General features: G+C 51.2%; 1 protein-coding gene across 10 annotated transcripts in view; it reads left to right on the plus strand.

Annotated features, from left to right (window-relative positions):
* The window catches only part of EHMT1 (euchromatic histone lysine methyltransferase 1), a gene marked incomplete at its 5' end in the record, with an annotated part of 120,501 nt that extends 108,033 nt beyond the window's left edge, over positions 1-12,468 (plus strand). For all 10 annotated transcript variants that reach the window (XM_084219402.1, XM_084219397.1, XM_084219404.1 and 7 more), the window contains 4 exons: positions 1,844-1,930; positions 7,399-7,477; positions 9,540-9,715; positions 10,504-12,468. In XM_084219402.1, coding sequence (XP_084075528.1) covers positions 1,844-1,930; positions 7,399-7,477; positions 9,540-9,715; positions 10,504-10,687 — 526 coding nt within the window. In that variant the 3' untranslated portion in view covers positions 10,688-12,468. The remainder of the gene's footprint in view (positions 1-1,843; positions 1,931-7,398; positions 7,478-9,539; positions 9,716-10,503) is intronic.
* Between the last annotated feature and the right edge of the window lie 12,642 nt (positions 12,469-25,110).

Here is a 25,110-nt window from a genome sequence, read left to right on the forward strand (position 1 = left end):
CAGACGATCTTGTAAGCCAGCAGTCTAGATTACAAATACAGGCCAGCATGCCTAGACTTGGCTGCTTAAAATTTACAAGGTCTTGGCATGATTCCCTCTGAATTGGATACCTGAATGCCTGTTGGCTTCTCTGCTCCAGGTTAGACTGCTGGGATTTTGGTGCCTGGCTAAAAATGTCAGTGGACCTTTGCTATGGAGGAGTTTGCCACTGCACTAAGTTCAAAAGCATCCCACTGGAAAAAAAACTCCAAACTTTTTAGAATTTCTTTGTAGTGCTGACAAAACTCTTTTTGCAAGCTTTGTAGTTTCAATGACATTTTGCACTGTTAAAAATAAGCAAGGAAGGAACTCGATGTGTTTCCTCAGAACTTTACCTCTCTCTGGTTTTCCCTGCCAAGCTCCCAAGCTCGGGTGCCTCCGTGGGTGTTTCTTCAGGAGCTGTACAGCTAGAGCTGTTGCTTTTGCATTTTTTTTTTCCTTGCTGAAGTGTTTTTTCTGAAAAATGGGAAGGGTTGGGAACCCAACACAAGCCAGGGAGAGCAGCTCTGCTGGGAAGGAGGGTCAGGTGCTGGGCAGAGCTCCTGCTCCCTGGGGAGGCAGGGGGGAAGGCTCCTGCCTTGGGGCTGCAGCTGACACAGGGGTGCTGCTGCTCCGTTTTCAGTGCTTCCTTTATCAGATTGGCTCCAAATTAGCTCTGCCTGGCAGAGCACACGTATCCAGCTGGCAGCCTGGCCCAGCTCAGCTGGCAGGCTCAGCTCAGAGCCACGGCCCCGCTGCCGCCAGTGCCGGCTCCAGAGCAGAGCCCAGATCTGAGCTGGGCTCTGCTCTGCTCTGATGGAGGAGCCAAAAGCTGGGGGAGCTTCCCCAAGCCCCAAACCCAGTGTTAGACCCTGCTTCTCTGAGAGCAGTCACTCCCCTGAGGTCATGGTTTGTGCTGCTGAAGCTGTGGGCAGACAGGATGAAGTTCACATCCCTTGGTTTGAGCTGACAGTGCAGGAGGGAGTGGGTGGGGGGAAGAGAAGTACTGGGAAAAGCAACAGGGGGAAGTTGAGGTGAGCATCAGATTTCACTTAATTCCGATAACAGCGTTGCTGAGAGTGGGTTTTGGTTCCCTCAGGGATAGAGCAAGCTTTTCCTAGCCCTGGAGACTGTTCATCCTGCACTTAACTCAGGTTCTGGCTGAGCAGGAGGCAGAATGACTTACAGGATTGTTTCTCTGCCTATAAACCCCATCAGTAAAATTCCACAGAGCAGCTATTACACCAAGAAGTCTCAAGTTGCAGCTTTTCTTTCTTGTCTTTCAGCCAGGCAGCTGGATATGATGGAATTGCTGAATGCCCTGGCTTTGGCAGAGGGCAGAGGGGTCAGAGCACTTAGCTCAAGGTGTTCTAAAGTCCCTGGGAGATCCCTGCCTTCCCCCTCAGCAGCACTCCACTGCTGTAAATCCTCTTCCACCTTCCCTGCTTCCCCCAGGGCTGTGTGGAGGGAAAGGAAATGCTGCTGGTGGGGTTCTGATACCCTCTGTAAATCATCATCACACAGAGCATCCAGCCCTGTCCCCTCTTCCCCAGCCCCTTGGTGTGCACCTGGGCAGGCAGAAGGGGCTGACTGGCACCTGTCCCTTGTCCCTGGGCTGTTTCCATGCCAGCATCTGCCCACAGCTGGGAGCTGTGGGAGTGGAGCATCCCTGCAGGGTGAGAACGGGAGGGTGAATATTAAAATCCTCTGGGAGTGTGTGCTGATGGAAGGTGCTGGCTTTTTACTCATCTCTCCATGAAAATTCATTCTTTCCATGGAGTGCTGCCATCAGTGTGGCTTCATTTCCTCCTTTCCTCTTTTCCAGGACTCGGTTGCAGCTTTACAGGACACAAAAGATGGGCTGGGGAGTGCGGACGATGCAGGACATTCCTCTGGGAACCTTCGTGTGCGAGTGAGTTGTGCAGCTTTCAGCAGCCCAAAACCCCAGCACTGCCCAAATCCAGCACTGAGTTGTGCAGCTTTCACCATCCCAAAACCCCAGCACTTCCCAAATCCAGCACTGAGTGAATTGTGCAGCTTTCAGCAGCCCAAAACCCCAGCACTGCCCAAATCCAGCACTGAGTTGTGCAGCTTTCACCATCCCCAAAACCCCAGCACTGCCCAAATCCAGCACTGAGTAAATTGTGCAGCTTTCAGCAGCCCCAAAACCCCAGCACTTCCCAAATCCAGTGCTGAGTTGTGCAGCTTTCACCATCCCCAAAACCCCAGCACTGCCCAAATCCAGCACTGAGTGAATTGTGCAGCTTTCACCATTCTTGCAGCCCCAGCACTTCCCAAATCCAGCACTGTTATGCAGCTTTCAGCAGCCCCAAAACCCCAGCACTGCCCAAATCCAGCACTGAGTGAATTGTGCAGCTTTCACCATCCTTGCAGCCCCAGCACTTCCCAAATCCAGCACTGAGTGAGCTCCCATCAGTCCCAAAACCCCAGCACTTCCCAAATCCAGCACTGATTTGTGCAGCTTTCATTATCCATTCCCAAATCCAGGAGTAAGCTGTGCAGCTTTCACCATCTCAGCAACCCAGCACGTCCCAGTCCAGCACTGAGTGAGTTGTGCAGCTTTCACCAGCCCCAAAACCCCAGCACCTCCCAAATCCAGCACTGAGTTGTGCAGCTCAGCAAATCCCATCCAGTCCAGACCCAGGAGTAAAGTGTACAGCTTTCACCATCCCAAAAACCCCAGCACTTCCCAAATCTAGGAGTAATTTGTGCAGCTTTCACCATCCCCAAAACCCCAGCTGTTCCCAAATCCAGCCCTGGGTGAGTTGTGCAGCTCCCAGCAGTTCCCCAGGGCACACATGGTTTGCTCCCCTTCGAGGAGAGGTTTTCATGCAGGTCAAGCTGGCATTGAGCCCAGCTGCCTGCCCTCAGCCAGAGGTTTCCTCACTCCATTCCCTGCTCTGTCTGTCCTGCTTCTCAGAGTCTGGAGCTTTCTCTACTTCCCTCTGTCTTGCTGGGATCTGTGCTCAGCTCTTCCCCTTTTGAAACACAAATTATGGGGGAAAATCTCATTTGGGTTGTGCTGCAAGATGTGCTCAACTCCTGTGTTTGCCACAGATATGAGACACTGCAGGCCAGGGCAGTGGGGAACAACTTTCTCTGCTTCAATCCTGACTTCTCCAGAGGTTTTCCAGTGTCACAGCTCTGGCTTTAGTCTGATTCAGCAAAACAAGGAAGCACTTGGGGTTAAGCACATGTTTTGGCCCTGACTCAATAAAGTACTTAGGCACAGAAATGTTCAGATTTACGTCAAGTGGAAAACCTGTCATCAGACCCCACAGCTCGAGGCTTTAAAGTGGTATATGTACTTTATTAAATCGTTTGGAAAGTGTTTTCTTCATTGCAATACTACAGTGACTGAGGGTTTTCTAAATAAGGCTGGACTCATGTCCATTGTGGAAATAGTTGCTGGTTGTTTTTAGAATTAGTTATTGATGTGTTATGGAATTGGGTGAGGGAATGAGGAAGATTATTGCAGTATTCAAAAGAAAAAATCAAGAAAAAGATAATTCTGCAGTGAGTTAGCCAAGTATTTCTTCTGTGTCAGGAGCTGCCAGCTGCTAAAATATTTTTTTAGAGATAAAGCCAAAAGCTGCTATTTGTGGGGAGTGTCTCAAACCTGTCCTTGTGCAGGGCTGTCCATAAGTACCAAAGGTCCCAGGGTCGTGGTGCAGTGCCCAGAGCCTGTGAGTAAACTGCTCCAAGGAAAAAGGCAGAGACTTCACCAAACCCTGCTGGAATGCCAGCACACAGGAGGAGCAGGCAGAGAGGGGCAGCCCAGGGAAGGTGTGATGGACACAGACACTGCAGAGCACGTGGGGCTGATGGGCTGCAGATCCCACAGCCTGACTGCCCCCACCCTTGCCAGGAGCTGCTGGCACTGCTCCACTGCTGGGTACTCTCTTCATTAGCCAAATGAGCTGCTTACTAAACAGCTGAGCTAATTAATGTTGTGCCCATGCACATTCCTCCTGTGTCACTCATTTTCTCACTCACCAAATCCAAGCCCCTGGCTCCATGAGTCCTTCCTGTGATTCTCTATGAGCAAACCTGGTTCCTGCTTTTCCTCCTCTCTGGAAAGCAGCCCCAGTGCTGGCAGTGCTGCCAGGACACAGCAGATCCCAGGATCAGCTCCTCTGGAAGAGCTGATTTTGTGTTAAACATCTGGATTAGAGCCCTGGGTGGGCACTTGCTCTGTCCAGTGCTTATTGCTCTGTTTTGGAAGGATCATTCTGTTGGTGTGACCTTCATCCTGGAACTCTTCACAGGCACCAGGAGAGGCTGAGGGAGCTGGGAAGGGGCTCAGCCTGGAGAAGAGGAGGCTCAGGGGGGACCTTGTGGCTCTGCACAGCTCCTGACAGGAGGGGACAGCCGGGGGAGGTCGGGCTGTGCTCCCAGGGAATCAGTGAAAGGACAAGGAAAAATGGCCTCAAGTTGCACCAGGGGAGCTTCAGAGCTGTGAAAATGGCTTTGAGTGGTCAGGCATTGGAATGAGTCACCCAGGGAGGTGTTGGAGTCACCAGCCCTGGAAGTGTTCAAAAGGCACCTGGATGTGGCAGCTGGGGACATGGCCTGGGGTGATGCTGCTGCTGCTGGGCTCATGACTGGACTCAGTGGTCCTGAGGGTCTCTCCCAACCTTGATGGTTCTGTGACTCTGTAACTGCCTCCTGTCCCTTCTGCACAGCCCTGGCAGCAGCACCTTGGCAAGGCTGATGCCTCAGGTTTTAACTTTTCTATTTTTCAGATCCTGTGCTACTTTAGTGTGTGGGTCTGGGCTCACATCAGGGCATGGTGAGCTCTGTGCACAGAGCAGGGAGACAAAACAATTCCTGCTCCAGCTGGGCACCAAGGACAAATGAGCCAAATCTCAGGCCAGGAGCACAAACCCCGTGGGCTGGAGAGAGAAAAACAAGCAGGGTGGGACTGCAGGGGCTGAAGCTGGGATGGGACAATGAACTGCAAGGTGCAAATGGAGCAGAGCTGATCCCAGGGAGAGACCCCGTGCCCGGCCGGGCATTTTGGGGCCATTTTGGTTCATCTTGGGTGCAGCCCTGGCTGGGCTCTGGTGCTGCCCAAGGTGGATCCATGGAGGAGATCCTTTGGATAAATCCCTGCTTTATTCTTTAGCTCTGTCCAGCCTCTGCTCTAGGGCAGCCTGCACAGGGCACCAAGGGGAGGTGTGGCAGTGTCACCCTCCTGTCCCACTGGGCTCCATGGAGCCTGCAGGCTCTGCAGCCCCTCAGGGCTCTGCTCATGGCAGCTTTCTCCCTGGCCTTGGAATTTGGTGCTGTTCAGAAGCTGCTGTTGCTCACCCTGTGCTGCTGCTGCTGTGGGTTGGGTTGAATCTGTTCTGTTCATGCTTGGTTGGTAGGTGGTGGAGCTGCTCCTTCTGGAAACAGCACAGCTGCTGCTGACTTTTGTTGGAGAGGCTGGGAGTTAGTGGGATGCAGAAACCAGGGGATCTGCTCTGTTCCTTTTGCATCCATGTATGGGTTTTGAATGTTTGCTTTCTGTTCCAGTGGTGCTTTAGGAAAACCCTGGAGCCTGTGCTAGGGACTGCTCATTGCTCTTGGTTTTTGCATGGAGTCCCCTCTGATCACAGAATCATTAAGGTTGGAAAACACCTCCAAGATCATCTGTTCCAAGCTCACTCAAGCCCAGGCTGTTTGAGCAGTGATGAGCAGCCCTGAGAAGCTCTGGGATGGAGTTATTTGCCATCAGTGTGCTGAACATCCTGCTGGGGAGAAAGACACTGCCTTGACCACAGGAGTTCTTAAATGAGGGGCTCCTGCTGGTTTTTGGGAGGGGCATGCACCCCTTGCACATCCTTCCCTAACTTTGGGCCTGGAAAATCAGGGACCTGTTAATATCTGTGAACAGCCTTGGAAAGGAAATGAGTTACAGGAATAGGCTTTAAAGGAGCATTAAACCAATGATTTTTAATTTGGTTGTGGTATTTTATTTCATGGAATTATAAACCTGCAGTGGCTATCCTTAGGCATGGGGCCTCTCTGAGCAGAATTATTCTGGTGTTCTCAGCTGCTGCTGGGCCTTTCCACAGCAATTTCTCTCCCTCTCTGGCCACCTTTCTATGCTTCAGACCTCCAAGGAATAGGTGATTTCCAGTAGTGGAGCAGTGAGGGCAAACAGGAGGCTCCCAGTTGGGAGCTACAGCAAAAACCCCTGGTCACAGAGTGCAGGGATCCTCTCCAGGTTCATGTTTCCTGGCTCTCCTCCTCCCCAGCCTGGGAGTTAAATGCTGCCTTGAGCCCTGGGGGATTGGAGGCACTTGTTTAACACTTGGAATGTTGTGAGAGCAACTGCTGGCCATGGAAGTTCTGTTGATGCTGCAAAGAATATTTATTGATGTGGTGAATCCTTTCCTTGAAATAATCACAGTTTCATTGCAGCCTGGCAACACTTACCTACCAAAATCACAGAAACACAGACTGGGGTGGGTTGGGAGGGATCTTAATTCCCATTTCTGCCATGGACAGGGACACCTTCCACCACCCCAGATTGCTCCAAGCCCTGGCCTTGGACACCTGAAAAGCTTGAAAGCTGCTGTGCTGCTGCTTCTCCCTCACAGCTCAGGGCAGGGGGTGTTGAACTGTGACAGTCCAAAACTGTTCAAAATGGAGATGGGGACACAGAGGGGGGAACACCAGTTCTGTGGGGACTCCTGCAACAAGGGGTCTGGTTTGCATCAAACCCAGACCTCTCTGGCTGGGTGGAACTTCTCAGCAAGCCCAGGGCAAGCAGCACCTGCTTCATTCTCCCTGGAGGACCTGCCTGTCACCTGCCTGTCACCTGCCTGTCACCTGGTTTTACAGCAGGGTGGCTGTAGCTGGGACCACAGCTCACATTTATCCTGCTTCAGGAGGGATTGAGAAGGGATCCAGGGATCCTGCCAGGTTAGGTTAGACCTAAGACTTTTAAACCAAAACTTTTGAAGTTGTGTAGCCTGTAATTGGTCAAAATATCCTGGGAAATACACGAGGGGCGAACAGAAATGTTTTATTTTGGGGTGTGAGCAGCACAAGCACTGAGTCTGACCAGGAACTTCAGACTGTGTTGATCTTGGCCAACAGAGAGATTTGCAAAAGGAAACTTAATTCTCAGGAAAAAATTAGATTTATTTTTAATATTAAAGTGGTTTTAATATCATGAATGTAATTTTCAATATTATTTAAGTGTTGTTCTGCAGAGGTGGAGTTTGAAGCCGGATTTTCCCTGCTGGAAGTTAACAGAGCTGTGGTTGCCCATCCGTGGCTGGGCTGCATTTTGGGGTGTTTCTCTCTCCCAAAAAGAGGAGTTTGTCCCTGTGATCTCATTCCTGCCTGTCCCTGTGCCCACAGGTACGTTGGGGAGCTGATCTCTGACTCTGAGGCCGATGTCCGCGAGGAGGACTCCTACCTCTTCGACCTGGACAACAAGGTACTGCAAGCACACAAAGCCCAGGTCCTGACTCCTCCAAAGAGCCCAGACAATGATTGTCTCCATCCTGGTGTGCAGTGGAAGCCTGCAGAGAACACAGTTGCTGTGCTTTAGTGGAAGGGTGGTTGAGGTGAGAGTTCAGGCTGGTTCAAAGGGCAGCAGAACCAACATGTGCTGCCCACAGCACTTCTGAGCAAGATGCTCTTCTGTCCAACCCCCTGGAGCATCCTGAGGTCAATTGTCCAGGTTTTGGTACTCCCAGCCTGGCACCTGTGTGACTGGCAGCTCTGTGAGTTCTTCATGAAGTGATGATGAGCTGAAAGATTTAAAAAACCCCACAAACCCTGTTCACTCAGAAAGGGTCCATCAGGCACCCTGGCAGGGGCTTCTGCTGCTGTTTGTTCCCCTGCACAGCTCTGTGAGCGCTCTCAGGGCACAAATTTTGATTTGCAAAGTACAATCTAAAAGTTTTCATGACTTCAGACTCCCCCTGGGAAAGGAGAAGTGAGAAAAGGTGAGCTGGGGACTCACAGGAGTGGGGAGGCTTCCAAGGTAGTCTGTAAAACACTCTGTGCCTTGTTTCTGTCATCAGCTTGTGACAAAGAAGCTTTGCTTTATTTTTTTTTTTATCCTCTTCTTTTTTTAAAGCAACACACATTTCAAGAGCTGAGAAAAGATAAATAATGAGTCTGGTGTGCAAACAGGGGGTCAGACTGCAATTAAGAAGTTGAAAAGGACTTTAGCCTGGCTTATGAGCAAGATCCCAGCTGGGCCCTGCCCTGCCTCTTGCTTTGCCCTGAGAGAGAACCTCTGTGCTGGCTCCTGGGAACCCTTCAGGGAAGCAGGAGGGGACACCAAGGTGGAACATCTGGAGAAAAGCAGGCACCAAATCATTGGGAGATGGCTAAAGCTGCCCATCAGGGGCTGGGCAGAGAAGGGCAGGGCAGAGCCAGCAGGTTTTGTGTTCTCCAGAGTGATGGGGCATTGCAAGGCTGTGAATCCCAGCCCTGGGGGGCCTCCAGGTCCTGCTATAAATCAAAGGAATGGCTGGAATGGACTTGTGCTGTGGTGAGAGTGGCTGGGCTGTCATTTCTGTTAGCTGGGTTGTTATTTCTGTTAGCTGGGCTGTCATTTCTGTTGTCTGGGTTTTGGTTTCTGTTGTCCCTGTCCCTTGAGCTGTTTGTTGCTCACAGCCCCATGTGAGGTGACCCTGGAGTGTCCCAGCTCCTGCTGTGGATGTGGGGGCTGTCATCCTGCCCTACCATGGCATTTCTGTGCATGAAATTGAGGGAGTGAAATCACTGATTTATTAAATCAGAGCTGGTGACACTGTGTGTGCTCCAGGCCTGCCTCCCCCAGTTCTGGGGATGTTTTCCTGGGCTCCTGCACCCCGAGTGTGACGTGGCACAGCTCATCCATTAATGATCCAAGGTGCTTGTCCAAAAGGGACTTGGAGCACCACTAATGGATCCTTTTGCTTTTGGCCTCTTTGCAACTGAAATTAGCTTCTGTAATTAAAGCCTCTGCTTTGCACAGTCATTCTCTGCTGGAATAAAAAGCCCTGAGGGGGGTTCTTTTATTTTCAAGGAAAACAAAGTATTACTGCTCTCTGGGCTCTCTGGAAAGGGAATTTTTGTGTTCTCACTTTCACTCTTATCTGCAAAACCCTGTGTTTTCTCAAGGCTCTGGCTTTGTGTTTCCAAGCTGTCATGTTCAATTAGAGGACAGAACAGATGTCTGTTCCCCTGTCCAGGGGCTGGTACCCGTAAGGTGTCTGCACTGAACATCAATCCCATTGTGCCAAACTGGTGCCTGGACTGGGAGAACTGGTGTGCCAGGGTGTTAAAAACCAGCTCTTGGGGCATGTGGGGTCAGAGTGCTGTGCTGTTAACTCTGGTTTCAGGGTACTGTTGTATATAAAAGTCTGTGTGAGTGTTTCCAGTCCATTCAAACCCACACGAGTGCCCTGCCTGGCTGCTCCTGGCAGCATTAATGCAGAGCCTGCTCATTGATTTAAGCCAATAAACCCCAGCCCAGCGTGCCCTGTCCCGTTTCTCCCCAGGATGGAGAGGTTTACTGCATCGACGCCCGTTTCTATGGCAACATCAGCCGCTTCATCAACCACCTGTGCGAGCCCAACCTCATCCCGGTGCGGGTGTTCATGTCCCACCAGGACCTGCGCTTCCCCCGCATCGCCTTCTTCAGCACCAGGCACATAGAGGCTGGAGAGGAGATCGGGTACGTGTCCCCCCTGCCCCTGCTGGGCACACAGAGCTGCTCCATCCCTGTGCTCCGGGGGGGTTGGCCCCAGGCTCCCTCGGGATCCCCCTGAAGTTTGCAAAGCTCCAGGATCCACCTGGCCGTGCCCACTCATAGCCCTGAGCTGAGCCCAGGGTGGGCAGGGGGGATTCTGCCCCACACCTGCCCTGTGCTCAGGTGAGAGCCCACCTGAGCTGCCCCAGCTCTGGTCCAGCACAGGGAGGAGCTGGAGCTGCTGGAGGGATCCAGAAGAGGCCACAGAGCTGCTCCAGGGCTGTAGCCAGGCTGGGAGAGCTGGGGGATGCTCACCTGGAGAGGAGAAGCTCCAGGGAGAGCTCAGAGCCCCTGCCAGGGCCTGAAGGGGCTCCAGGAGAGCTGGAGAGGGGCTGGAGACAAGGGATGGAAGGCTAGAACAAGGGATGGAGGGACAGGACAAGGGGGAATGGCTTCTATTGCCAGAGGGCAGGGATAGATTGTATTAGGTAGAGGAACAAGTCTGTCGGGCACTGTGGCTACACGCTGCTGCACAAGTTTTCTGCAATGAGGGCAGTGAGGCCCTGGCACAGGGTGCCCAGAGGAGCTGTGGCTGCTCCTGGCTCCCTGCAGCTGTCCAAGGCCAGGCTGGATGGGGCTCTAATGGAAGGTGTCCCTGCCCATGGAGCAGGATGATCTTTGAGGCTGCTCCAACCCAAACCACCCCGGGCTTCTCTCCGGCTGAGGCAGCACCGACGTCCCGCTCGCTGACCCCTCCTGTCTCTCTCTTGCAGCTTCGACTACGGGGACAGGTTCTGGGACATCAAAGGCAAATTCTTCAGCTGTCAGTGCGGTTCACCCAAGTGCAAACACTCGAGCTCGGCGCTGGCGCAGCGGCAGGCGAGCACCTCCGCCCAGGACACGCAGGAGAACGGGCTGCCCGACACCAGCTCGGCCGCCGCCGCCGGCCCCTTCTGACCCCAGCCTCCCACCCCAGGCGTTCACATCCTGTCACAGCTCCCGTTTAACCAGAAAGAAGAGAGAGAGAAAAAAAACGACGCAAAACCACACGGAAAATTAAAGGAAAAAAAAAAAAAGGAAAAAAGAAAAGAAAAAAAAAAAAAAAAAAAAAAAAGAAAAAACCCCCGCTGAAGGAAAGCCAAGGGTTTGTGACACTTAGGGCTGTGCCACCGACTGTTACTTGAGGAAGGAGTGAAAGCAATTCCCACCTCCGTGATGTTCTCCCCTCCCTGCTCCCGGAAAGCTGCTGGCTTTCACAGCTGTGTGCTCGGGGCTGCCTGTTGCATTTTTTTTGCCCCCACCCCGAGCTGTCCTGGCCTCCTCTGTGGCCCTGCTGAGCGTTGTCAGAGGCAGGGGAGCCGCCCGTCCTCGGAACGTCGCTGTGTCCTGGAGCCCTCCAGCTCAGCCACAAGAAACTCTGGATACTTGATGGGACTTGGTTTCTGGGAGGGAGCTGGCTCTGGCTTTGCTTGGCACAGCCCCGGGGCAGGTTGTGCTGGTTGGTTTTTTGTTGGTTTGGTTGGTTTTTTGGTTGGTTTTTTGTTTGTTTTTTTTTTTAAATATATGAATGAATAATTCCTCCCCCATCTCGCAGGACGTTGTGGTGGGGCTCTACAAATACCCTCAATTCTCTCCAAACCCCGTGGCTTTTTTCTCATCTGATGAGAAGAATTCCAGAATCTTTCCCTGTGATTCCTTGGCTCTCTCCCACCTGGATTTTTCTCCGTTCAAACCAGCTCTGCTCCACGCCCTGCTCCCGTCTCAGTGTTGGGTTCCTCCGTGAAGGAATTCCCCTCACCCCATCCCACCAGTGGTTTTAGAGAGAGAAGGCTGAAGAGGATTTTACAAGACACTAATTCCTAAAGAAAACCAGTTTTCCCTCCCCTTTTTTTAAAGATAAAGTGAATGATATATATATTATAGAGGACCTGGACTGGCTGGGGTGGACAGACGTGGCAGGGTGAGAAGATCCCAGCTGCCACCAGCTCGTCTGCTCCCATCCCTTTGCTCCACGCTGGGCACCTTGGATTGATTTTTAAGCCACACGCTATGAGGTTTCAATAAACTGATTTATTTTTTACCATTATTGAAACATCGGGGACAAGCATTAAAAAACATGGAAAAAAAGAAAAAAAAAAAAGCTTAAAAAAAAAAAAAACCCACAAAAAACAACAAAACCCACAAAAAAACCAAAAAAACCAAAATGACAACAAAAAGAAACCACAAAACAAAACGGTGCTGATTCTGGTGTGATTTTTGCTCACCACGTGAATATAAACTTATCAATTGTATAAAAAGAACAAAGTAATTTTAGTATAAAAATGCAGGAAAAAAACAAAACTTTTTTTAAATTGTTAGTATTGTAGTGTGAATAAATTTGCCATCACCTTTTGTGTGGTGGCTGGGCAGGTCATTATCTTAATTTTTTTTTTTTTTGCATATATCTTTAAATACTGTAATTAGTGCAGTAACAAGTTTATTTTTTTTTTTTGTTCATCTCTTCTAGAACATTCATAATGCCATCATGTTTATTATTATTATTTTTTTTCTGTTAATGTTTTTGACAGTTTTAAAGGGGCAGCCTTTTGGCTCTGATCATTTTCTTGTTCTGTTTTCAATGAAATCAATAAAAAAAAAGAAAAAAAAGTGCTTTAAAAGGAGTTTGGCTTTTTTTGTCTGCTTTGGGGGAGGGATGGCCCACGGTGGGGCTGAACTGCTCCTTGGTGGGCTTGAAAATGAAGAAAGCAACAAAAAAACCCCAAATCCTGCAAAGAAAAGTAGCCTGAGTGACTGCTGTTTATTCTGGGGGTTTGGGATTGGTTTTTTTTAGTTTGTGTCTTTAAAAGTTTGGGAGCCTGAATTCCAGTCCTAGAAGGGCAGCACTGAGGTTTGGGGATCCTGGGATATCTCCCCACCCCTGCCAGGGAGTGAAATAATAAAATAAAATAAAATAAAATAAAATAAAATAAAATAAAATAAAATAAAATAAAATAAAATAAAATAAAATAAAATAAAATAAAAATAAAATAAAATAAAATAAAATAAAATAAAAAAATAAAATAAAAAATAAAATCAAAAATAGCGAGGAAGGAGGTGAGGGGAGAATCTGCCTGGAGCAATCCCTGGGGATGTTCCCAGCACGGAGCTCTGGGGGGTTGGGTTGGCTCTGCCAGGGCTGGGTTTGGGGGTGCTGTGAGTGAGCAGAGGGAGAGACCAGCTCTGAGGCACTGCCTGCCAAATCCCATCCAAACATTCCTGAAGGGTTCAAATATTCCTAAAGGGTCTTAAATATTCCTAAAGTGTTAAAATATTCCTAAAGGATTAAGATATTCCTAAAGGGTTAAAATATTCTTAAAGGGTTAAGATATTCCCAAGGATTTTTAAATATTCCTGAAGGGTTTTAAATATTCCTAAAGGGTTTTAAATATTCCTAAAGGGTTAAAATATTCCTAAAGGATTAAGATATTCCTAAAGGGTTAAAATATTCTTAAAGGGTTAAGATATTCCCAAGGATTTTTAAATATTCCTGAAGGGTTTTAAATATTCCTAAAGGGTTTTAAATATTCCTAAAGGGTTAAAATATTCCTGAAGGGTTAAGTTATTCCTGAAGGGTTAAGATATTCCTGAAGGGTTAAGATATTCCTAAAGTGTTTAAAGTGTTTTAAATATTCCTGAAGGGTTAAAATATTCTTAAAGGGTTAAGATATTTCTAAAGATTTTTGAATATTCCTGAAGGCTTAAAATATTCCAAAAGATTTTTAAATATTCCTGAAGGGTTAAAATATTCCTAAAGGGTTAAGATATTCCTAAGGATTTTTAAATATTCCTGAAGGGTTAAAATATTTCCTGAAGGGTTAAAATATTCCTAAAGGGTTAAGTTATTCCTAAAGGGTTAAAATATTCCTAAAGGGTTAAGATATTCCTAAAGGTTTTGAAATATTCCTAAAGGGTTAAAATATTCCTACATGTTTTTAAATATTCCTAAAGGGTTAGGATATTCCTAAAGGGTTTAAATATTCCTAAAGGGTTTCAAATATTCCCAAAGCCCTGCCTGGTGCCAGCTGGGATTGGGGGGACATGGAGGGACCTGGTCCCCCTCCCAACCTGGGCAGGTGGTGAATAAATTGTGCTGTCTGTGGGTTGGGTTGGGTTGGTTGGGTGAGAAATGATGGAATTTGCTGCTGGAATTGTGAAATATTTCACCCCCAGAGCCCCCAAAAGCACCCCTGGCCCCTCCAGACAGTTTAACCACGGGTTAATGACAATAACACAGCCCAATACTGCATAATTAAACATTGTCATTAAAAGAATGTGCTTTAATTGAAGGGGAGAAGTGGAAAAACCCCAGAGAAATCTGATTGCTGGGCCTGATTTCCCCAAAGTCAGCATTTCCCTAGGGTGGAGGGTGGGAAGGTTTTGGGGTCACAGGAGGGGGGTCCTGGTAGAAGTCACACACAGCCCCAGTGACCCCCAGCACTTTTGGGGGATTCCTTCACTTTTCTGTGCAAACAATTGCAAATAATTAAATGAACACAGCTTTGTATTCCAGCACTAAGGATGGCAAGGGGGTGTTTATTTTCACAGGCATTTTTGCAATGCCTGCAGGCCCCAGCTCAAGGACAGGAGAGGCCAAAATGCCCCCCCAAAAAAAGTCTGCTGTGGATTTGAGGGGTCAGGAGCCAGGGAATGTGGGCAAAGCCACCCCAGCCCCTCTGCTGACCCCCCTCACTGCTGGCCCTGCCTTGTTGGGACTCCTCATTTGAAGGGTATGCCAATTCTAATGTGGCAAAATTAATTTCACGTGAATATTTTGCCCTGACTGCTCCGTGCTCAGCCTGGCTGCAGCCCCAATTTTACTTTTGCTCGAAGGAGATTCCTTCCCTTTTAATTCATTGGCAGCACCTGCTGCAGCTCTGGGGCAGCAGGGCTCCCTTTGCTCGTGGCTCCAGCCTTTGCTTTTCCTTTGGAGCCGCCTCTCCTCGGCTCTGCTGAAGATGCAAAGTCCCTTCCATCACTCCTTGGCCTTTCCACGGGGATTTTGGCATCTTTGGGGTGTCCCCATGGCTCTGCAGCCGTCCCAGGGATGGCACCGTGGTTGGATGCAGGATCTGGGTGAGGTGTGGGGGAATCCCACAGCATCCCCCCCTCACCCCTGCAGGGAGGGCTCCAGGGCAAACCCCTCATTCCAGAGGGCTGGAGGAGAGGCCACTCTCCTTCCTTCCCCATGGAACATCCCCTGCTCTCCTTCCTTCCCCATGGAACATCCCTTGCTCTCCTTCCTTCCCCATGGAACATCCCCTTCTCTCCTTCCTTTCCCATGGAACATCCCCTGCTCTCCTTCCTTCCCCATGGAACATTCCCTGCTCTCCTTCCTTCCCCATGGAACATCCCTGTTCCCCTCCTTCCCCATGGAACATCCCCTGCTTTCCTTCTCCCTGGACATCCCTGCTCCTTTCCTTCCCCATGGAACATCCCTGCTCCCTTTCCTTCTCCCTGGACATCCCTGCTCCCTTTCCTTCTCCATGGAATATCCCTGCTCCTTTCTTTCCCCATGAAGTATCCCCTGCTTTCCTTCCCCATGGGATGTCCCTGCTCCTTTCCTTCTCCCTGGACATCCCTGCTCCTTTCCTTCTCTGTGGGACATCCCTGCTCCCCTCCTTCCCCATGGAACATCCTTGCTCCCCTCCTTCCCCAAGGGACATTTCCTTCTCCCTGAACATCCCTGCTCCTTTCCTTCTCCCTGGACATCCCTGCTCCTTTCCTTCTCCATGGACACCCCTACTCCCCTCCTTCCCCAAGGGTCATCCCTGCTCCTTTCCTTCCCCTGCTCCCCTCCCTTCTCCCACCATTTCCCCCCAGTGAAGTCAGGGACCCCCAGCCCAAGGTGGGTCTGCAGGGAGCTGCAGGATGGGCTGTGAGGGCCCTTTTTGGGGTTCTGCGTCCCCTCACAGCTCGGGGGGCTCTGAGGGATGGGGTCCCTCCCTGCAGGAGTGGCTGCTGATGGTTTGGGGGGCCTTGTTGGGGTCAGGCTCCCCCAGAGCTGCACATGGGGGCTGTCCCCGAGGGTCTCCTGCTCCAGGGCTCGCAGGGATGGGGCATGGAGGGCTCAGATCCAGCCCTGGGGGTCACAGGGCACTGCAGACCCTCTGCCCACCGAGCTGAGGAGCTGTCCTGGCTCCTTCTGCACAGGGGGAGCTGGAAAAGCACCCAAAGGCAGCGCCCATCGCCCTGGGCTGACCTGGGCGAGCACAGCCACAAAATGCTCCTGGACACTGGAGCTAATCTGGCTTCTCTTCATGGGCTCCTTCCCTCTCTTTGTGCTGCTGTGACCTCCTCTGAGGAGGAAATGTGAGCGAGGCTGATGGTTATCCTGCAGCCCAGGTAGGAGTTATAAAATCCCTATAAATGTGGAATTTCACCCCACGTCTCATTTCTGAGCCTTTGCCAGAGCTGGAAGAAATATTGCTTTATCTCCCTGCTAGCACAGAATATTCCCTTGTCTGCTGAAGGAGCTCCCTTATCACCCTTTTAATTTCCTTTCTGCTGCTCCAAGCAGGATGAAAAGCCTCTGCTGCTGTCACTGGAGGAAGGGCAAGGCCTCAATGTCCTGGCTGGGAGAGAGAGAACCAACCTGAGGTTCAAGAGGCTGCAGGAGGGGTGGCACCGATGAGGGGACAGGAGCTGGTGGCAGGGGAGGTCAGGCTCAGCCTCCCTGTCCCTTCCTCAGGCCAGAAATGGCCTGAATTCCCAGGAAAAGCAAATATTGCTGGGTGCTGCCTGTGGGAAAAGTGTGCTCCTCCTGGGAAGGGGAGGTTGGACAAGCTCAGCCCCACACTTGAGTTTCTGCTCCTTTCTCCTTTTAATCTCTGTTTAACCAAAGTGAGAGTCATTGAAGAGGGCTCAGCCCCTCAGGACAGGGTTAAGGGTCTGCTGGGGCTCCCTCTTTGCTGGTGGCACTGGGCACACACAGGGTCTTGCTGGAGGTCCCTGTGTGCCACGGGAGGGGACAGCACTCGGTCAGGGAGTGGCACTTGTGTCACCTCCCGGCATCAGAGGGACCCAGCAGCCCCCAGAGCACGGAAATGCCCAGGAGGTTTTGAATCCATCAGGGCTCCCCAGCCCTCTGGGATGGGTGGGGGAGTGGGAGGAAGGGAGATCAGGCACGAGGGGTGTCCCCAGCACGTCTCACCCTGATCAGCCCCAGCAAAGGTGGGCTTTGTGAAGCAGCTCCTCTCCCTCCTTGCTCCTGGAGGGATGCAAAGCCCCTTCCATCACTCCTTGGCCTTTCCACGGGGATTTTGGCATCTTTGGGGTGTCCCCATGGCTCTGCAGCCGTCCCAGGGAGTGGCACCGTGGTTGGATGCAGGATCTGGGTGAGGTGTGGGGGAATCCCACAGCATCCCCCCCTCACCCCTGCAGGGAGGGCTCCAGGGCAAACCCCTCATTCCAGAGGGCTGGAGGAGAGGCCACTCTCCTTCCTTCCCCATGGAACACCCCCTGCTCTCCTTTCCTTCCCCATGGAACATCCCCTGCTCTCCTTCCTTCCCCATGGAACATTCCCTGCTCCTTTCCTTCTCCATGGACATCCCTGCTCCTTTCCTTCTCCCTGGACATCCCTACTCCTTTCCTTCTCCCTGGACATCCCTGCTCCTTTCCTTCCCCATGGAACATCCCTGCCCCTTTCCTTCTCCCTGGACATCCCTACTCCTTTCCTTCTCCCTGGACATCCCTGCTCCTTTCCTTCCCCATGGAACATCCCTGTTCCTTTCCTTCTCCGTGGGACATCCCTGCTCCTTTCCTTCTCCGTGGGACATCCCTGCTCCTTTCCTTCTCCCTGGACATCCCTGCTTCTTTCCTTCTCCCTGGACATCCCTGCTCCTTTCCTTTCTCTGTGGGACATCCCTGCTCCTTTCCTTCTCCCTGGACATCCCTGCTCCTTTCCTTTCTCTGTGGGGCATCCCTGCTCCTTTCATTCTCCATGGACATCCCTGCTCCTTTCCTTTCTCTGTGGGGCATCCCTGCTCCTTTCCTTTCTCCATGGACATCCCTGCTCCTTTCCTTTCTCTGTGGGACATCCCTGCTCTCCCAGACCTGCCCTGGGGTTGCCAGTGAAGCCACCAGAGCCTGGTGTTGAGCTGGGATTAAATTCCCCACTACAAAGTGTCCCAGCTGGCCTGGGAGCCGGGCCTTGGCAAAGCCAGGCTTTGTTTACACACCTGGAGCCCTGCACCCACCGAGGGTGACAAGAGGTGACGTTAGGAAGGGCTGGTGTTGGACAGGGAGCCATCTGCCAGCTCTGCTGCTCTGTCACTGCAGGAACAGACAGTGCTGCCCCTCTGGATCCTCCCTGCCCCTCCCACGGGGGTGGCAAAGCCACAGAGCTCCTGAGAGCCCAGCAGAGCTTGGGGATGAGGAAGGTCCAGGAGGGGGCAGGGAGCTGTGGGCATGGCAAAGGTGCATTCTGCATTTGGGATGCTTTTCCTTCCCCAAGGAAAGTGGGGACAGGGGAAGTGCCAGTCCCTGATCCTCTTTTCAGACCAATTTACTGTCTCCCTGATTTTTAAAGATTTTCTAAGCCTTCTGATGTTTACACTCTTTCTCACAAACTTTCTCACACACTTTCTGTAAATAACTGATTGTTTTGCATTCTGTTATGGAGAAGGAGAAATTTGATGGACTGTTGGCTTGTCCAGTGCCATTGGAGAGGTGGCACTGTCACTCTCCAACCCACTGTCACTTTTGGAAATCTATAAATGTTAAAGTCAGAAATTAAAAAGTCTGTTTTTACCTCGAAAGAGCAGTGTGTCCATGTTGTGTTATTTCATGTCCTAGAGTGACAATTTACCCCATTTCCAGCCCCCTTCCAGGCCATAAACCCCCAGTGCTGGGGCTGGGGCCTGACCTGGGCTCTGCTGTGTGAACAAAGGCTTGGGGAGATGCTCTGTAACCAAATAAGCTGGAGCAGAGGTAAAATGAGGATTTTTTTCGTGTTGATCAGATAGAAAACAAAACCATTTTGGGGCTGGAATTTTTCCCTTCTGCGGATTTGCTTTTTGCTCTGTGCTCATCCCTTGGGAGCCTGGGAATGTGGAGCCCACTGTGAGGAGGATGGAAAGCACCTGGATGTGGAGAGCTTCCCCTCTGGAGGAGCCTCCATCTGTGTGCTCAGAATGAGGCTGATTTAAATGGTGATTTATTTGTCTGCAACGTGCAATAAGCTGGGAAAAAAAACCCCTCAGCAATCCTGGCTTGAAAAGCAAGAAATCATTGAGGTTTTTCTCCCTCCTTTCAGAAGACACAGAGGCAATGAAACAGCAGTGATGGGTGAATAATAAAACCCCTCTGTGGAGCTCACTTGTGCTAGATAAAGTATAAAGCCCCACTGATGCAGGGCTCAGGGTGAGCAGAAAATATTCTACCTGAGCAGCAGCAATTAGTGCACTTGGCTTTGCCTTTGTTGTGCTCTGTAAATACAATTCTGAGCAGCAAATAAGCAGATAAGCTTTACCCAGACATAATAAGACAAATATCCTTTTCTCCTGCCTCTGCTGGGAAGAGAATTTCTCTCAGGTTGTGCAGCTGTTGGGGGAAAATAGCTGGAATGGATTACTTGGGAGTTTGTGAGCAGCAAACACGGCCTGCACCATTAGCAAAGTGAATTTATAAATGAATAAAGGGGGAATGGGGAGAATATTCTCATTTAGATTGTGAAAATCCCTTTGACACAGGCTTGAGCTGGAAGAAGTTGAGGAACTTCTGTGGCATTTTGTTCTCCTGATGCCTGAGCTTCCCTCCTGCTGCAGGGAGCTGCTTTTCTGCCCTGGTATTGAGAGGAATGAGGCATTTGTATTTCCAAACCAGCTGTGGGTCTGCTGGTAGGTAAATAACACTGGGAGAGAAAAGAAGCAATGGGAAGGATTCCACTGATTGATGAATGGAAAAAGATATTTGCTTTTACAAATAAACTTTAGGTTTGCTGATAAATGAAATTGGACATTGAAAGGTGAAAGAAACAATGGGGAAACCCTCTTAATTCCATAAGAATTAAAAAATAAAAGGGAGGGTTGAACATTAGAGGGAAATCTCTGGTGTCAGGTGTATTGGAAGTCTGAACCTCTCAAGTACCTCAGCCATGGGGAAAGAGAGGAGGGAAATGAGGCTGGGAAATTGGGATAAAAAGGAGGCTGCATCCTCCAAAAATGTGAGAGATCCCCATGGCTCTCCCTTTATTGGAATAAAGTAAAAGGACTCCTCTGCCTCCTTTTTGGACATAAACCTCTGGTGTTTGTGGATTCATTTTCCTGACAGTGCAAACCCCCGGAGCTGTGTGGGGAGCAGGACGGGAGCGGGAGCCCGCCCTGCCGGGGATGCTGGAGCTGCCCGGGGCGGGGAAGGAGCAGGAGCCGATGGCTCCGCCCGCAGGGATTTGGTGCTCAGCGCCGGCACCCAGGGGAGAAACGCCAAAAGGACGGATTTTAGTGGGTGGCAAAAGAGAATTGGAGCTGGTGGAGGCTGCGCCTGAGCTCTCCCACCTTCATTGGGCTGTAAATGGTCGGCTTGGACTGGTGGTGTTAAACTGCTCACTGTGAGACACGGGTGTGCCTGCCCCGCTCTGTTCTGCCCTGCCCTGCCCTGCCCCACCCTGCCCCACCCTGCCCTGCCCCACCCTGCCCCGCCCTGCCCTGCCCTGCCCTGCCCTGCCCTGCCCCACCCCGCCCCACCCCACCCTGCCCTGCCCTGCTCTGCCCTGCCCCACCCTGCCCTGCCCTGCCCCGCCCTGCCTTGCCCTGCCCCACCCTCTCCCACCCAGGCCTGCCCCACCCTGCCCTGCCCCGCCCTGCCCCACCCTGCCCCGCCCCACCCCACCCTTCCCTGTCCTGCCCTGCCCTGCCCCACCCTGCCCCACCCTGCCCCGCCCTGCCCCGCCCTGCCCCACCCCACCCTGCCCTGCCCCACCCTGCCCTGCCCCGCCCTGCCCTGCCCCACCCTGCCCTGCCCCACCCTGCCCCGCCCTGCCCCGCCCTGCCCCACCCCACCCTGCCCTGCCCCACCCTGCCCTGCCCCGCCCCACCCCGCCCCGCCCTGCCCTGCCCCGCCCTGCCCCGCCCCACCCCGCCCTGCCCGGGGCTGGTGGGGTCGGTGCTGGATCCCTCCCTGGCTCCTCGCTCACCCCCAGGAAGGTCTGGGATGTTTCAAGGGCCCTTGGAGAGCTCTGATCAGTGCCGTGCATCCTCCCAGGCACCCTCCCCACAGCACATCTCCGTGGCTGGGAGAGCTCCCCATGCCTCAGTTTCACTGGAGAAATAATAGAAATATAATTGCAAATAGAAATATCTAAAATATAAATAAATATATCTAAAATATAAATATAAATATCTAAAATATAAATAGATGTAAATACCTAATTCTAAATCTAAACCTAGATATTAAATCTACACATAAATATAACTTCCCCATGGGTTGTGTGGTGCTTTGGGCTTTCTGGCTTTGAAACCCTCACCAAATCCTTAACAATTAACGAGGTGCTGGGTCCTGGGCATGCTTGGGAGAGGAGAACTTCCCTACCACACATGGAGACAGTGGAAAATCAGGGATTTGGGAGGAAAACTTGGAAAGATACCGGGGGGAAATAAAGAGCAAGCCTGGTTCAATATCAGTTTGTGAGAGGACCAAGCTGCTGCTGTGAAACTACCTTGGAAATCACCCTCCATTGTTTCAACAGATATTTCTTTTCAGTTGATATTTTTTCTGGAAGTGCTGTTGTACTGAGGGAAAAGAGCACCAGATTAGCTGGGAACTTCCATCCCTGTGTCCCTGTGCAGTGAATCTGCTGCTGCAGGGGCTGTAAAACCCAGGGGCTGGCTGGGCTTCAGGGCTCTGGGTGGACCTGGATGGACCTGGATGGACTTGGGATGGACCTGGATGGACCTGGATGGACTTGGATGGACTTGGGATGAACCTGGGTGTACCTGGGATGGATCTGAGTGTACCTGGGATGGACCTGGATGGACTTGGGTGGACCTGGATGGACCTGGGATGGACCTGGGGTGGACCTGGGATGGACCTGGATGGACTTGGGATGAACCTGGGTGTACCTGGGATGGATCTGAGTGTACCTGGGATGGACCTGGATGGACTTGTGTGGACCTGGATGGACCTGGATGGACCTGGGATAGACCTGGATGGACCTGGGTGGACCTGGGTGGACCTGGATGGACTTGGGATGGACCTGGGTGTACCTGGGATGGACCTGGGTGTAGCTGGGACAGACCTGGGTGTACCTGGGATGCTCAATGCCCTCCCAGCTGCTGTGCTGGCCCCTCCTGCCCCACAGGGCCCCCAGAAGTGCTCTCAGAGGCGAGCCATCTCCTCAAACTGCATCCTTTGCCCTGGGGCCCGATGCTTTCAGGGTTTCTCAGTGCAAAGTTTTGCCTTTAAGCATCTGGAGCACCTCACAATGAGGGTTGTGTCCACACCTCTGGGAGGTGACAGCCCCTGTTGCTGGCATTGCACTTCTGCTCTTTTGCCAGCGCTGTGCTGTTGCAGGAAGGGGCTCTTTGCTGCCTCTGTGTTTATTCCTTTGGGTGGAAACATCCCCTGAGGGAAAAATCTGCCGTGGTTTGGGTGGTGTTTAGAGCTTGGGGTCTACTGGCCTAAGCAAAATCAGCTTTCCCCAGTTATTTGAAAGGCTTCCATAATTCTACACAAATTATGGGCACAAAAAACCCACACAAGGGCTGTGTGGGTTGGGTAAGCTTCGGGAGGCTCAGGCTGAGCTCAGGGAAAGGTTCTTCCCCCAGAGGGTGCTGGCACTGCCCAGGCTGCCCAGGGAATGGGCACGGCCCCGAGGCTGCCAGAGCTCCAGGAGCCTTTGGACAGCGCTGCCAGGGATGCCCAGGGTGGGGTTGGGGGGGTCTGGGCAGGGACAGGGGTGGGATTTGATGATCCTGGTGCAGCCACATTTCTCTTCACAGAGAAAAGCAAGGCACGATTTCCCAAGAATATTTCAGGGAATGTGAACCTCAGCAATATTCTTGGGAACTCTTGCTTTTCTCTGTGAGGAGAAATGTGGCTACACCCTGGTGGGTCCCTCCCAGCTCAGGGGGTTGTGTGGTTCTGCCAGCTCAGATGGTCCTGGGTGGGCAGTGGGAAGGGAGCTGCAGCTGCCCAGGGAGCTCCTGGTGCTGATCCTGGCCCAGCTCTGCTCCCTGGGTGATCCCACCTCATCCCACAGCCCTGGGCTGAAGGAATCCCCCCCTGCCATTCCTGCCTCCTGCTGGTGCTGGGCAGAGGAGGGGGACACAAAAGGTGTCCCTGGGAGCTCCCCTGCCACACCCCAAGTGAAACACTTCTCTGGACCAAGAGTTTTGCTGCATATTGGATCCTGTTAAAGGAATTCAGTTTGGAGAACACCACACCAGGCAGAGGAGGAGGAGATGGGCAAAACATTATGGCTAAATAATTCCAATTAACCATTCCAGACCTTTCTGGCTAATTCAGTTGGAGTAAGTGTTGCCTGGTGTAGGGATCTGCAGGGCTGAGATCCTCCCACAGCTCCAGGGAATGTCTGGGATGCTGAGGGCTGGACTGGACCTGGGAAGAGCCTGGTTTGATGTGATTGAGCTTTACTTCTTGAAACAGAACACAGAAGGAAGAATCTGGACTGTGAAGCAGAGCTGGGGTGCCTCTCCTGCAGCCACTTCTCTTGGCACATAAAATGATTTCCAGGCTAATTCCTAAATCAGTGTAAACATCAAAGCAGTGCCTGGAATGGGGCAAATGGTCCAGCTCAGCTCTGCTGTGCAAAAACAGCCCAGATCCCAAAGTGAAGCTTTACCAGAAGGCTGGAGATCAGCCCTGTGCTTTAGAGCCAGACATTTGTGGTAGAGAAATTTAATTTCACTCTTCAGGTTACTGTTTATTCTTCTTTGACTTTCTAAGTTGGTATTGAGACCAATGAGTGCCAGGCTCTTTGCTTTCTCCAGCTGCATTTCAGGGCAATGCCCAGATTTGGATCACAGGAATATTTATTCATCACTGAGTGCTAAAAATTCCTGAGATTTCAGCTGAAAATCAAAGGAAGCTCAAGCACATGGAGGTTTGGGAAGTGCTTTGTAGCTTTGCAGCTCTGCCCAGCCTGTCTGGGTTTTACCCATCCCAAATCTCTGCCAGAATCACAGAATGTCCTGAGCTGGAAAGGACCCACAAGGATCATCAAAGTCCTGGCTCCTGGCCCTCCTGGCCCTGAGCTTCTAAACCATTTTCATTCCTTCAGTCCCCTCCTGTGACAGCCCAAAAAAGTGACAATAAAGACTCAAAAATTGTTGTCCATTTGTTTTTTTTTGTCCTCTCCCCCAAATGTTTGAATATCTCCCCATGCCTCTTTTCTGACAACATCTTTCCTCTTGTTTTCCTTCCTGGTTGAAAATCTTAATTTTGATTATGAATTCTTTGGGTCCCAGCCCCTGTGTCTGTGTAAGTTAATGTTTATGGTCGCTGATTCAAAAACCTCTGAGAGAAAACTCCCAAATCTTTTGGTGCCTTTGGTTTTGAGCATCATGGAAAACACTGGTTTTCTGCTTGAATGATCATCTTCTCCTCTTTTCCATTCTTCTGTGTTTTCATTCTCTAATTTGATATTTCTCTCTCCCCTCTCCCTTCTGAGGCTTCTCCCCTCTCTGGCTCTGTGGGGGGGAAACACAAAAATCTTGGATTTTCTCTGATCAGCAAGGGCAGCTCCCACCCTGCCTGACCCAGCCTGGAGCTGCTCAGGCTCTGCTGGGACTCAGGGCTTAAACCAAATTGTTGCTGCTGTTTAACAGCAAAAAAAGATCAGAAGTGCCATTATCTGGGGGGTTTTGCAGTTCTGAGACCTCCAGCTCCCCACACATGAGGGAACCCAGAATTTGGGTTTTTTTAGGGGTTCTGCAGAGGGTTTTTTCCCTCCTTCTTTTTGCAAAGTAGCTGAGCTCTTGATGTTGGTTCATGAATCTTCGCTCTGCTGGAGAGATGCAGGTCTGGAAGCTGTCAAGGAGCCTCTTTTATGAGCACTTGAAAGCAAAAAAAAAATAAAAATAAAGAAATGGGTGCTTGAAGAGTAGATGGGACTAATGAAGCTTTTTTATCTTGGCAATTTGTGTCTACACAGAGTGGGGGCAAGGGGAATCCTACAGAGTGTTGCAAACTCATGTAGGGCAAGGCAGTTAATAGGATGAAAATGAAATCAATATCCAGGGCTTAATTAAGAAGCTGTTTTTATTCACAGCCCAGGAAAAATCCCCCCCACTACCCAGATCAGAGGTGCCAAACCCTTGCTGGATTGCAGGCTCACATGGGCTGTGAACTGCAGGTCCCTGGGAGCCCAAAGGGCTTGGCAAAGG

The sequence above is a fragment of the Fringilla coelebs genome (assembly GCF_963513975.1).
Source record: "Fringilla coelebs genome assembly, chromosome: 21".
NCBI classification, from domain to species: Eukaryota; Metazoa; Chordata; class Aves; order Passeriformes; family Fringillidae; genus Fringilla; species Fringilla coelebs.